This window comes from Gavia stellata, chromosome 2 (genome assembly GCF_030936135.1).
Source record: "Gavia stellata isolate bGavSte3 chromosome 2, bGavSte3.hap2, whole genome shotgun sequence".
Taxonomy (NCBI): domain Eukaryota; kingdom Metazoa; phylum Chordata; class Aves; order Gaviiformes; family Gaviidae; genus Gavia; species Gavia stellata.
The window spans coordinates 17,080,426-17,094,662 of record NC_082595.1 but is presented as its reverse complement, the minus strand read 5'-3'; the positions used below and the strand labels follow the sequence as shown (position 1 = coordinate 17,094,662).

At 41.4% G+C, this 14,237-nt stretch overlaps 1 protein-coding gene across 1 annotated transcript; it reads right to left on the bottom strand.

Annotated features, from left to right (window-relative positions):
- Positions 1 to 429: 429 nt before the first annotated feature.
- On the bottom strand, positions 430 to 14,051 carry SUPT7L (SPT7 like, STAGA complex subunit gamma). Its single transcript, XM_009816782.2, has 4 exons — positions 13,617 to 14,051; positions 6,395 to 6,719; positions 4,247 to 4,484; positions 430 to 747 (listed from the first exon to the last, which is right to left on the bottom strand). Exons 1-4 carry the CDS (start codon positions 14,027 to 14,029, stop codon positions 485 to 487), a joined length of 1,239 nt encoding a protein of 412 aa, XP_009815084.1. The 5' UTR covers positions 14,030 to 14,051; the 3' UTR covers positions 430 to 484.
- Positions 14,052 to 14,237: the final 186 nt, after the last annotated feature.

Sequence of the window (14,237 nt, the reverse complement as noted above, 5' to 3'; positions counted from 1 at the left end):
AGGGTAGTCAAATATGGGAAAACATTGCCCAAAGAGGTTTGGGCACCATCTTTGGAGATACTCAACACTCAATTGGGCAAGGCCCTGAGCAACCTGCTCTAGTTGGCTGTGCTTCAAGCAAGGGGCTGGTCTAGAAACGTCGAGAGGTCCCTTTAACCCAAATTATTCAATGATTCTATAACTTAGCAAATATCCTCACAACTACTTTCCACCGGTAACTTCCTCATGAATCTGCCAAAGCAAGCCATGTCACCATCAAATGTACAGGGTGATCTTCAATCCCATGAGTCAGGATGGAATACAGAAGTTAGCAAAGAGGGGAGCTGAAGTGCACTACACATCAAACCTCTCATAATAATTTTATGCGAGGTCCCTCATAGACCAGGGCCAGCCCTGTTTATGAATCATAGCCATCACAGTACTCTCTTAGTTCGCTTCAAGTCTATTACATACCATCAGGACCAAATAAAAAGACTGTCTCTTTTCACATCTTCTTCATCTTCTTCTTACAGCGCTGGTTGAAGACAGGTGAAGATCCCATCAGACTGTCAGCAGAATGAGAACCATAGCTGCTTTCAGAGCCATTGGGGCTCTGTGGCATCCCAGCTTCGCTCATGCCTGACATCGGTTCCTCAAAGACATCGCTGCCTAGGACTCCGTGGCCATGTACATTAGCCTCCTCATTTTCCTGTGGTTCCATTTTTACCTGTGCCAAGTTCCAGAGTGGGGAAGCATTCACCTCAGCCCCTAGAGAAAGAAAAAGCACACAGTAGTAACTGACTAAAAAGACAAATTACAACAGCATGCAGATGCAAGGGACAGCAGCACTGGTAAAGAAGGACCAAAAGCAAAGCTACATGTGAACTAGGCTGGGGGGAAAACAAACAAAACACATCAAGCACTGTGAAACAATAAATAAAAAAACCTGGTGGGTTTTTTTTTTTTTAATAGCCCAGTAACTGCCGCTCTAAAAACCACGATGCTATCTTTTCACAGCAATCCTCCACATGGTTTTCTCCATGAGAAACAACAACTTAAAGAGCCCACATCACTCTCCAGAAAAAGTGTCTCAGCAGCAACGAGTACACCAACAGCACAAGGACTAGACCCTGCATAAGCAGGGCTGAGAGGCAGTCCAGAAGTCATTCACATGATGAGGTCCTTGCAACATCAGCAACCTCCTTTATGCTGTCAGACATACCGGACTTCTGCAGTGGAGATGAAGTGAGCAGGCAAAGGAGTAGGTAGATGCCCGGTCTCAAATACCACTTCCAGCACTGAAATGCAGGGACACCAGAGGTGCAATCAGCCACCCAACTGCCTGCCTCCTTGTACTCAACACCCACAGGTCTCATCCCATCCTTCAGCAGAATAGAAACAAACCCTCTTGTCTCAACCTCACAGACACCCTGCTGGGAAATAGCTTCCCCCCATCCCCCTTTTTTGTTTTTTAAACTTTTGGACTAGTGTGCAACCTGAGCAGATTGAGGATTTTCTGTACAAGATTACAAAACCATATTTCTTGATAAGAGCAAATGTTTTTCTCCCCAAGAGCAGTAATTATAGATTGCATTATTTCTGCTTATTTACAGTTTTAAGAGAGACAAAAATTCTATTAAGAATACACTAATTGGGCTCCTTGCTGAGATGGGCATGAACAGCCCAGAACTGAACAAAGCCTGCAATCTTCCCAGTTTTAAATCTGGTCCCTCTTGTGTGGGGTTAAATTCGCATGGAAAATAAAAAACCCTAGGAAACCAGTTTTAATAAGTTTTTCAAACCTTGTGTCTCAAGGAGCTTGGCTAGAGTTTGAAAGCACAACTAAATCTCTTGTACTGAGCCAAACCTACTACTATTCCCTATTATCAATATACGACTAACAATAGTTCCTTATTACTAGCAATTACACAGAGAACAAATCTTCCACCACATGTTTGCACTGAGAATTCTCCCTTATGAAAGAGTCAGGAATCTTTTCCAGAGCAGCTTAGCCCAAACCAAGGTTTAGGAGACCTTTGTGGTAACACAGCCTACATTAGCTCAGCAGCAGCATTGCTGGTGTCCAGTTGTCTTAATGAAAAGTCCTTTTTATGTTAATTATAAGTAAAATGTATTCCTCTCAACAACAATGGACACATCATTAAAACACCATCAGTTCCACAGTTGCAGCTCCAGTCTACACAATAATCAAAGATGCTCACTAAACTTAACTGTGTCTCTCTTTCATCAATTGCTCTTAATTGCTCAGCCTTATTCCTTTCAGCTCTATCACCTGTCATTGAGAGTGTCACTGAGAATAAAAGTACTTAAGCATCGACACAGGACATTCATCTTCAAAGCACTTTAACTTCAAAGTACTTTACAAATGAGCTAATCCTCATGTTATCCTGCTGGGTGGAGGAACAAGGTCCCCAATTTTGCCTACATTTCCCCAAATGCAATGAAATTAAGCAGCTAGCCCACAACCACAATGCCAGGCAGAAACAGAAACACTAGCAGAACACGGAAGGCTGAAACGAGAGTTTTGCCCTTAGACAGTGAAGCCTTGCTGCCTTCTCTACGGGCCTCACACTTTTATTTTCAAGATGGTGGTGTCCTAATTGCAGCAGGTTTTTCTCGCTCCTTATGATATTACGCCCTCCAGCCTGCCCAGCTCTAGACTGGGACTTCTCACAGTGATGAGATTTCCAAAGGCCCTTGTGAAGTGAAGAGGAATTTTCAGGGAGGAACAGAGCACTTGTATTCTTAATTAGAAAACATCAATTCGGTATCAGAGAGGCAAGAAGCATTTAATATACAGCTAGCATGCTAACCTCTGGGTCTCAAGCAGTAGATGCTAATACAAAGCTGAACCACATGCAACCCCAGATGGGCCAGAGGAGTCTGCTGTTCCCTCTCCCATAAAAATGCGAGCACTTCACATTTCAGAGGTACTACGGAAAACAATATGAGCTTCCAGAAAAACATCAGATGGATTTCTGCTTTTTTAAAAACTCAGCAGAATATAATATTTAAAAAAAGACAACTAGTGGCCTCAGAGGTATACTCTAATCTCACTATATATGCTACTTAATTTAGGGTTAACAGGACAGGCTTCATTGGTTTTTAACCAGATTTTTAAGTGAAACAGTTATTATTGCAGGGATTTCCAGAGTTCAGAAGGTTCTATACAAAAATCAAAACTGGTTTTCTTTGGGAGAAGATCATCATCTTCATTTTCCAGAAAATTTAGCACTACTAAACAGTGCACAGAATAAAACTTGTATATAGATATAAAAAAGGCACAGTATATAGATATAAAAAAGCAGTAGCAGATTCTCCCATGCTGGCCACCAGTGTGCTTCAGTGCCAACATCAAGGGATGACACTTGGAGGAAAATAGTGCAGTCTCTGTAACCCCACTACTTCACTCACCCTTTCACTCTCCATGGCCTCAGCTAACTACAGCAGGCTTTTTGGCAGAGACGCTAGAATAGAAGAGACCCCCACAAGCTCATTTCACATAAATCGGTGATAAACTTTCATAAAACAATGATTGTCACTACCGGAGTGACTTCTGAATACGGAGGACAGCAACAAGTATCATTAGTATTTCAATAACTCATTCAGTGCCTAAACTATATAGGGTCTTGAATTTACTCCAGTCACAAGGAGCATGGCCTTCAACTTTTGTAACATGAATCTCTGGACAAGAATCCAAAGCTACCTGGGAAAAAAAAGAAGAGGAAAAAAAATATCCGGTACTCTCCTTACTAGAAATAAGGATACAACTCTAGTCTATTTTAAACTAAAATATATACATCTATATAAACCTAAAAGTTATTTTTGTCTTTGTTGCATTAGACTGGGAAAAAACCCTGGTACTCACATCTGCAGCAAATACTCTAGTTCAAAAAACAACAATAAAGCCCTTGCGCAGTAGAAAAAACAATCTACCTCACGCCAACAACAAAGCCAAGAACTTTAACCATCCCCTAAAAAGAAACACCATATAAAGCATTTTGTATTCTACAGGGTCCATGAATGGAGTAAATATTTAACAAATCCCAGCAATTGATACCTTTGATTCTTTGGTTTTGTATTTAGAAAGCAGGCAAGTATTTCCCTCCCATCCAAATCTTTTTACTAAAACCTAAAAATTTCTTCACCCTCTCCTTCCTCACATTGGGATCTGCTATTAAAAATAGAAACAAGATCACATGGAACTGCTGATGGACTGTTTCCAGGAGTAGCAAGAAACCCCCACCTGAAGTCTGTGGGGAAGCTTCTACTTCCAAGTTGGCAGAGAAGCGTTCGCTTTGAGCTCCAAGGACTCCAACAGGCAAGGACTGGTCACCAGAAGCCAGATCTCCTTCCAGCTCCTCACTTATGGGGAAAGTAATATCACTAACTGGTTCCTCCTTAATCTTCACAGGCTTTGTGTCTTCTGCTGCTTTTTCAGGGTTGACAATCTTCTCATATTCTTCAGAGAGCTGCTTGCTAACCTGTCAAAGATCAGCGGGGGTGAAAAAGAGGCCAGAAAGGTCAGAGCAACTTCAGAGACTCTGATGGCAATTACCTTGCAGTGCGCTCTGTTCCCAGAATATTATTAACATCTGACCTGAACGAACAAGTAAACAGGTTACCAGCTACACAGGGAAGATTTTTTTTTCCCCTTTAAGAACACCTTCTGTCCTGTAACAAGGGACTTTAATAAGAGGTTTAATCCATTAACACATCTGCTTGATAAATATGAGCACCTTTATTTCACAGACAGAGATGATGAGGCCCAGAAATTTAAACAGAGCACGAAGCAAAAGCAAAGTGTCTCAGCCTCACTCTTTGGTTTTACCTATAAGACTGTCCCCCATACACCAGTAACAAATTTACTCCAGCATTAAAAACCAAGCAGCTCAGATATTCATCAGCTCTGTAGTCACCACTGGGCAAACCCTGGGTACCTTCTGTCAAATTCACAGCAAAAAACACAGAAATTTTCTCCTGTCAAAGAAATGAAACAAATACAGGAATGGGATTTAGAACTACCCTGTATTTCTAGAAACTTAACAGCTGTAAGCAATTAAACTAAAAAAATTCAGATTTCATCTGCTTCTAACAAATGCTTGTTTATACCACTGAATCCCAACAGTCAGTGAACTGTGCTCAGGAAAAGCCCAAGGCTTTTTAACGGCAGAAACAAGAAGGAAAAAAGAATAGCAAAGCCTATTTCCCCCTTCTAGATATACTTCCAAATACAGAAGCTACTGTGAACCTCAGCCCTGCATAGAGAACAGAACAAATAAGACAATGACCAGCTGCAGGATGAGAGTGAACCGCATCAGCAGAATGATGCAGAAAACTCAAATTCCAAAAGGAGACAACAACTGAACAAAAACATTTGAACAAAAATGAACACAACTGGCTTTTTGAACCAAAATGTTTTTAATGAAAATGGATCTTGATGATGTTATTTTTATGCACAAACCTCAGAGTCCATCGCAATTTACATGCTACATGCACTTACACGTGTCTCTGATTTATACTGCCTCTGTAAGCCACAAGGTGCCAACCCCAGGAAAAGAAGGAGTACAAGGAAGCTGCTCCAAGATGAGTCAACTGGCACTCAGATAATGTGACAAGGAGGAAAGGATGGCAGGTTTTGCCTTGGGTCACAGGCTACCTACTTGATTCAAGTCTTTGTTTTTGATGAGTAGGAGTAAAATTCCCACTTCAAATCCTTGCATTTCTCTAAGTTCACAACAGGCAGTCTTGTATCATTCAAATAAAATGCATATGTTTAATTTCACAGAAGAAACCATACCCTTATTCTTATAACCTACATTTTATACGATACCTCTTATTCCAAGAAATTTAACAATTCTTCTTCTTTCTCCACAGAAGCACAGTCCCCTCCAGAGTGGAAGGTAGCACCTGTGTGACAACTCAGATCAGCACAATACTACCCTATACTCCTAAAGCTTAAGCAAGTCACCCCTTGCTTAAGCAAACACAAGCCACTGTACAGCCTAGTAATTTCTGTTTGTCTACTTATTTGTTTTCTGAAATGGTAAGTAGCCAAATAACCCATTAAAGCAGAAAATTCAGTTAATCAGTCAGTACTGATTTTACCTCTACTTGATATTTTTGCCTGGGCCATTCAAAAGCTGGGGGCCTCCTCTTAAACCCAGACAAACCATCAGTAGAGCATTCTTAGCCTCAGTAGGGACACAAATAAGGGGCTGTGTCTTCCAGTCAAAAAAATCCTGTTTCTTTTTTCCTTGATGACTCCCCTCCACATCCAAGAGGTTTTCTAATCGGATTTTACCTCAGTAAGACCCAGGGCTTGCTACAGAAATAAGCAGTTGTACTGGCGGTACATTTCTTGGTCCTGTCAGGTCCCTACTGCTCTTCTCACCTGAAGCATGTAGCTGTGATAATCCTTAATGCGGTGTTGCCAGAACTTCTGCAGCGAGAGCACACTGCCAATGCCCACTTCATGGAAGACCTGCTCCATGACATCAGGGAAAGGCGTGTGTCCAAGTCGAGCTTCTCGATCCACAGCAAAGCGCAGCAGTTTGGTGAACTTCAAGCAGTACTCATGAGCGATGTCTGTCAGGGTCTCCAGGACACTCTCATTGGCACACTCAAAGCCTGTGTGAGCCAGGATAGTGGCCATTGACTGGTAGAGAAGCTGCCGGCAAGAGGACCAACTCAGCTCAGTCACTGGCTCCCCTTTTCCTCTAAAAACCAGAAAAGACAAAAATAGCACACCTCCAAAAACTGAAAGGAATGTATCAGTTGAAGAGATATTTTCAATAATACGGTGATGTACAAAGGGAAATCAGATTGTCTGGGGTTCTCCACAGCTTCTCCATTACATATGAACACTACCTTCTTCCTCTCCCTCCAAATCAGCACTGCCAATTCTCATTTTCCCTTTTAATGCCGCAAGATTCCTTGGGTGATTCACGAATGTGGGATGCAGATCTTCTGAACCCTTAAGCAACTCCCTTCCCACCCAAGAGCTTTTCTCCTGGAGATATGAAATAAATGGGTCCTTGACACAAACAAAAAAAGGCATTTTAAATAACATGAATGCAAATCATTTCTCCTCTCAGTTAATTACATTTCTCTTCCTTATTATCTCTGATGTCACAGGCCTAAGAGTCGGATACAAAGGCTTCTGGGATAGACAAGATCTGAATTTATAACGCAAAAGACACACATGAAAAGAAAGAAATGGGATACACATACATTTCATAAAGGTACACTGCAGCCAAAAAGACCATTTCCCTGCCCTTATTTCCAGTAATCATTACGCATGACACTGAAAGAAGTATCCCTGTATGCAATCTAAGAAGGGAACACCAGGCCCTGGGAGGAGACCTGGAGAGGTTCCGCTGTACAGCAGCATTCCCTGGCCTTGGGTTTGAGACCTCTCTTCTTGGTGTTGCTAAACGGGAAGAAGTGACCACGCAGGATGGAGGAGATGGAGAACAACTGACATGAGCACTTCAAACATCATTCATTTACAGTCAGGCAACTGAATTTTTTATCAGGATGAGTTAACAAATAGAAATTCCACACAGGAAAAAGAGAAGATGAGATAAGGCAAGGCCTCTGAAAGGTAACATATTTCTACCAGATTTCTCAACTCACAAGTAAATGCATGCGATGTATTTGCCCGTATCAGTAACACGGTCTTCAAATGCTGATGTCAAAAAATCAAATTTCCTTTCTGCTAAGTATGGTATTTATACACTTTTTTACACTTCATTCAGCACCAATGGCAGAATTAAGCTAACAATTTCACCCTTCATTTATTTCTGATCAATTTCTCCCAACATCTTCCACAGCACACCCTGAGATTTGCCTCACTCTCACCCTACATGCCTTGTGTATCACCACACACTCTTTCCAGTAACAAGACCCGATTAAACAGTGCACAGACAGCACTGAAGCTTTGATAAAATTCTCACTACTCTGTCTCTCCAACAAGTGCATTAGGTAGCCTTCAGTCTCACTGAGATGCTAGATCACAGAGCCTCAGCTCCCCCTGATCCTCAGAACTGACCCATAGAAAACCACTGAAACACAGCAGTTAAAAAAGATAACATTTCAGGGGAGTTAAAATGGAAGGTTGAACTTAGAGCTATCAGAACCAAAATCATTCATTTTCAAGAACACCAGCTCAGCACTTCCTGATTATTCAAACAAAGCGGGGGGATCACACTATACTAAAAGCTGCAGATAATGATATTTCTAAGTGGATATTAAGAACAGCATGTGGATCTCAGGTCATGGATTCATCCCAGTTATTAATTGCTGGAAAATGACTCTCATCCCAGTTCCTACTCAATTATGTAACTACTTTGTAAAGAAGACAGCAGGTGCTCTGACAAGATGAATTAAAAGATCATCAGTTCCCTTATAAACCAAGTGTCACCCATACTGTTTTTACTTCTCCCTCACCTCCCAGTGAAAGATTTCTGATTTTCACGAACAGCCATATGTCTCATACAACACTGGGACCAGGAAGTTACAACAGAAAAAAACAACCATCAAACAAAAACAACCAGAAAACAACCATCAAAATTTATGCCTATAAAAAGAATCTCTTCTTTTTTAACACATATAAAGGACACACCCAGCTGTCCAGCAGCCATCAGTTGAGAGCATCTTATGGTACCAAAAACACCAAACACCAGACTACTATTAATACAGAGACAAATAAGAAGCCATTATTGATGCTTTGCCACTCACTCAAAACACTATGGACGAACTTAAACTAGACATAGAATTTGGCAAGCCCAAGCAAGATACTCAGCCACTTGTAAAATAGAGCACAACCACCATTTAGCAATGCGTATCGCTGTTCAGAAGCAGCAGAGAATGTTGTATCTCTTTTAAACTCCTAGAGGAAAAGAAACTAATTGCCAACATTAAAATGCAGCTAGGTTACTATGCCGAAAGGGATATAATCAACTTGAAACCTAATAAATTAAAGACAGAAAAGAAATTTCAGGTACTGTACTCAAATCCAAATCCCCAACTCCTGTTCTTGGTAAGGTAAATCAATTTTGTTTTGTTTTTCGTATGTTTTCTTCTCTTGTTTTCCTGTTTCTCACAATAAACAATAGAGGAAGATGATTAAAAGCCTGATTAGACAGCAAAAATTTGAATATTGTTGTAGATGTTAATGGAAACCAACAAATGAGAAAATACCTTTTTTTCTTCATCTCCTTTAACTTTCAGGTACTGTCTGATAAGAATGCACATAAACAAAACCAGCCATATAGAGACATTTGAGAGCAGCTGCCTAATGTCAAGCCTTCCCGAAAAGGACCAGCAAACAACTTCTCTTCCCTGATGACCATACTAAAGAGCCTTGGTTTTAGATCTTATCCAGCTATGTAGCACCCACAAAAGCAGCCTTCCAGATACTATAATTATGCAGAATGCTACCCTCTGCAGCACTTACTACTTTCCTGAAAGGCTTCCCCCATCCAGCAACCATCCAAAGCCAAACCTATTTAACATATGACCAGGGTCATAGAGCTGCAAGTAAACAAGAGCGCTTTAATCCCTAAAATTCTGTCACCAGAGATTAACAAGACTGGCAATTAGGCCTGTTACTTGGAGGTGATCATCTCTACAGAATACATAGGATGAAATTTATCACAAATACTGGCCAACTTGTAGCTCTTCAATTTTGTATTTCCAATAGAATCTATATTTTTAGATACGGGTCACCAACACTAGATGATGTTCCAGACAGAAAGCTACCTGCCAAGCCACAAATTCATCAGACCCAAAGCCCAGCCTTCTCCCACTGCTGACAGCAAACCTGCAACATGCAGAACTTCACAACAGAAAAAGTGTCCGTTCATACCAAACAGGCTTATTTTCAGGATTCATAAGGTTTCAGAACTCACAAAAGGCCCATTTTCTGTGTCAACAAGACATTCCCCAAAGGCACCACAATCCATTCACCCAAGCTCCTCTCCTGTAAGGCTGTTTTTCTTAGAGAGAAGGAGATCTCGTGTTTCATTTCCCATGCAACTATCTTCAGGGGAAAGTGTTTGGGCTAAGTCAGTACAAGGATCGACAGCCAAGGCTCACTCAACTGCAGTAACGGATTGAAGTGCTCTGCTCCCTCCTAGGTGAGCATAAGCTAGCAGCAGATGGAGGGAGGGATTGTTTTTCCTATGAACACATCAATTTTATGAAACATTACATTGTGGAGTTGAATTTCTACCAAATGAGGTGCAACAAGGTCGCTTCACAGCCATTTTCCCCAAAACAGTAAAATAAAGGGGAATATTGGAAAACCAAGATTATACTAGTCAGAGAGTGCATCAAAGTACACAGCACACTAACTCAAACCAGAAAGTTGTTTGCTTTTAGAAAAGGGCCTCTTTCTACCTCATCCTGAGTAAGCCTCTTTTTAAATATCTCTGCTATGTCTACAGAAGGCTGCATGGGTATAAAAAGAAACTGCTCAATAGATAATTGCAAGAGGTAATAGATAACGTTTGGAAAATAAACTGGGTCCCAGGGGCCCAACCCGGAAGATCGGAAGGTTTAGGGGCTAAGTCGAAGTGCTTAGTCCAGCTGGGGAAGTATGTTCTGCCTGCTCTAATTTCCATTGCTCCAAAACATTAAACGTGCTATACCACTGACACGTGCTTCCCTACTTCTCTGCAGACATTTCTTAACGATAAGCCCTTCTGTCACCAACTCTCTTCCCATTGCAAGCTCCCAATTTCATTCACGGATTATCTTTCAATGCAAAGCACACATCCTATGTGGTCAGGAACGCAAATGAGAGAATGGCAGAGAGATCTGTTAAGAAACCAACCATGCACACACAAGAAAAAGAATCTGAAGAGGCACATAATGAGTAGGTTAGGTTTCTTTTGAAGATGGATCCATGCTAATCGGAGGAAGCTGAACAGAGAAGAAGGAAAAGCTAGCAGTCGTATTATGGTAAGAGCCTCCTGTTCAAATGTCAAATGGTAGTTTCAGGTCCACAGTTCCTTACTCATTATGCTTTAAGCTTACCTTCTGTTTCTACACCAACCAAAAACAAATGTTAATCCCTTATTGTGTATTCCAAGAACTGTAACAGCAACAGCTGCAGATCAGCAGGACCAGATGGTAATTCTTCCAGGAATACTAAAGGAATTCAAGGATGAAATAGCTGAATAGCTGTGGTGAGTCACCTCTTGCTTTAAACTGCCTTGGCCCATGAGGACCAGAAGACAGAAAACATGAAAACATTTTCTTCTAATAGCTTCAGAAAAGATGTGAGGAATTGCAGGCTGGGAAGCCTGATATATTCTGGTGTATCAGGGAAATTCAAAGAAATTATAAGAACAGAATTAGAGGACACATGGGTAAATATGATACACTCAGAAAGAGTCCAGACAGCTTTTGTTACCAGAAAACCTGCTTCACAAACCTACTAGAGTCCTACAAATCCATTAACAAGCAAGTACATAAGAGATCTCCACTGTGGAGCCCAGGTCTTCCCTCGAGGATCTGTGCCAGAATCAAGGTTTGTTTCAACATATTTGTAAACAGTCTGGAAAAATGGAGGAGAGGAATAGTGTCATGGTTAAAACTGCTGGCGGTACAGATTTTGGGGGATTGAAAAGACCAAACCAACTGAAAAATAGCAGTAAATTAGGTCCTGCCTCTTCCTTATCTCAAAAGAGACGAGGAGGTAGGGGTTACAGGTATAGGGCGGGGCACAGGGGAGGAAAACCAAAATGAATCCAGGGAATAAAAAAAATAAAAGACAAGGGTGTGGGGTCAAAGGATGAAAATTAATAACAAGGAAACAGAAGAGGACATGTATAATAAACTAATCTGTGGTCTGATTCAGACTAGCCGCTCTTACCTTCCTTTCTTCCTATGTCTAAACATACCTATACACTGCTTCTCAGACCCAGGTTACTGCCAAAGAAAATGGAATTAAAATATGGATTTAATTGAATACTGTAACTCTGACAATGGCACTTCAGAAGGCAGCATAAAATTAAGCACTACCGTGTTTTATCAAGGGGAAGAATGGTCTCCCTTAAATTGTTTTTACACACTAAGAATACGCATCAGCAAATCATATAACTTTATTTTTTACTACTGTAACAGCAGCTGCTATTCTTAATTCATATAAGTGTCTTAAAACAGTTAAGAACAAACATGCAACAACAAACTCAAAGCTTTCCTCCTGGAAAAGCATAGATGTGTTTGGTTTAGCAAGCACACAATTAAATTCTACTCTACACTGCAGCTCATTATAAATCCACTCTCTGTCAGCCACAAAACATTTCATTTCAAAATTGCCTATCCAGTTTTTACAGTCTAGTCCTTAAACTCCCCCATGTGGTTGACTGCTAAATAACATTTCTTTATTCAGACCCCAGTAACTCACAAGGGACAATAAAAAGACAAAGCAGCCCCCAAAACATGGACACAGCAGAACACTACTCAATTCTACAAACCACAGGGCCAGAGAGAGCAGGAGTCACAGGGCTCAGACTTTATCCTCACAGGGCTGGATTTCCCTTCACCCCTCTAGGCTAATTACTTTGTTTCTTCCAAGAAGGATGACGGTGTTCCTCCACAAACAGCACTAAAGAATCACTCTACTGTTCAGAGAGACAATGTTACCAAAAGCAACATCTTTCAATAAAATGCATTTTATACAACCTCAGGCCATTAAAGATCTCAGTGGCATTTAACTGATACGTTATATTTTATTGATGCCCATTTAAAAAACTAAAGCGTATTATCCTCTCCTATATCATGTTTATTGGTGCATAGTCTTTAATCTGAGAACAGCAAGTTATAGTAGCGAGGATTAATCCTTGAATTTAAATGCACATAACCTACAAAGTATCATGAGAACCTGCAAGAAATGCAATACCTCCTTGTGAATTTAGTGCTTGTCGGAGGGGTAGACAGGGAGGTAGTGACGATACTATTTAATCAAAGATTGGCTGGAGAGGTAGAAGCAATGCAACTTTCCTTTACATTTTCTCCAGCCCTTGGCTGGTGGAGCCAGTATCAGAGACAAGAATTCCCTTCACCCATCTCGTTGCCACCTCTGATCAGAGTCACACCAACAAACAGGGTGAAATGTGATAGTTACTACGTCACAGGTCCTTGGCCAGTGCAATCTTATAAATATGTTATCAAATCCCCGGTTCAGAACCTACAACTAAACAGCCAAAACCTACTCATGCGTCTTCCGGATTTTCAGTTACAATAAAGGAAGTTTAGTTGTAAGTGACCCGAATAGAAGAGACTTCACATCCTACAACTAAACTTGTCAAAATACCATTGAAGATAGCAAAACCATTCACAAACATCTACCGTAGCACTAAGAAGACAGAAATCAGCACTACACATCCACATTTTATAGACAGAAATAAAAGAACATTTATTTTAAACTGCATGCATGTTATCCACACGGGAGAAATCTAAATCTTTCCTTTTCGAAGCTGTTTTATACTTTACGTACAACTGTTTGACCCTTCAGCCTAAGGGAATCAACATAACTACATATGTATTTAAAAACACTCAGCTTTCCTTCAGCCAAGAACTAACCCAAAGAAATACCAACACACCTGTAGAAATCACTCTCTGGGTCACTGTGCCTCAGCTGAAACGGCATTTTGGGGGTTTTGCTATCCAGAGGAAGCAGGTCATCAGGGAGAGGTGGAGAGGCCGGACAAGATGGCAGAGGTTCGTTGTCTTCAGTTTTTATGCCCTCCGCTTGCTGTTGGTTTTGAGCCTGAGCCATGGCGATCAGGCTGCGCAGCCGCCTGTTGTGCTGGATGAGCTGAATGGTGTGAATTGTGAGGCTGCAGGGCTCCGAGGGGATGTCCAACATGGTGGTCGGCCGGGGTTTGTTTGCAGATGGCTGATGCAATGGAGGATCTTGGACCTCCACAGTACGAAACTCACGCTGAAGCAGGTCAAAGGAGCTGCGGTTGGCCTGGTTAGAGGAAACCGGAATCTCACCCCAATACCGCAGCATTTTTACACAGGTCACGTATTGTCCTCAGAGCCCAGAAGAAGGCTACCAAATACTGTAGTACAACGGAGCCTTAGCGCAGGGAAAAATGCTAGGCTTTGGGCAGCAACAGGAACTGGAGCTGGGGTGACCCACTGAATAAAGCAAATTATGGCTGTCAAGAGAGCTCTGGCTCAGTGCCTCACTGAGCAGCACAGTTTCCACGATGGCA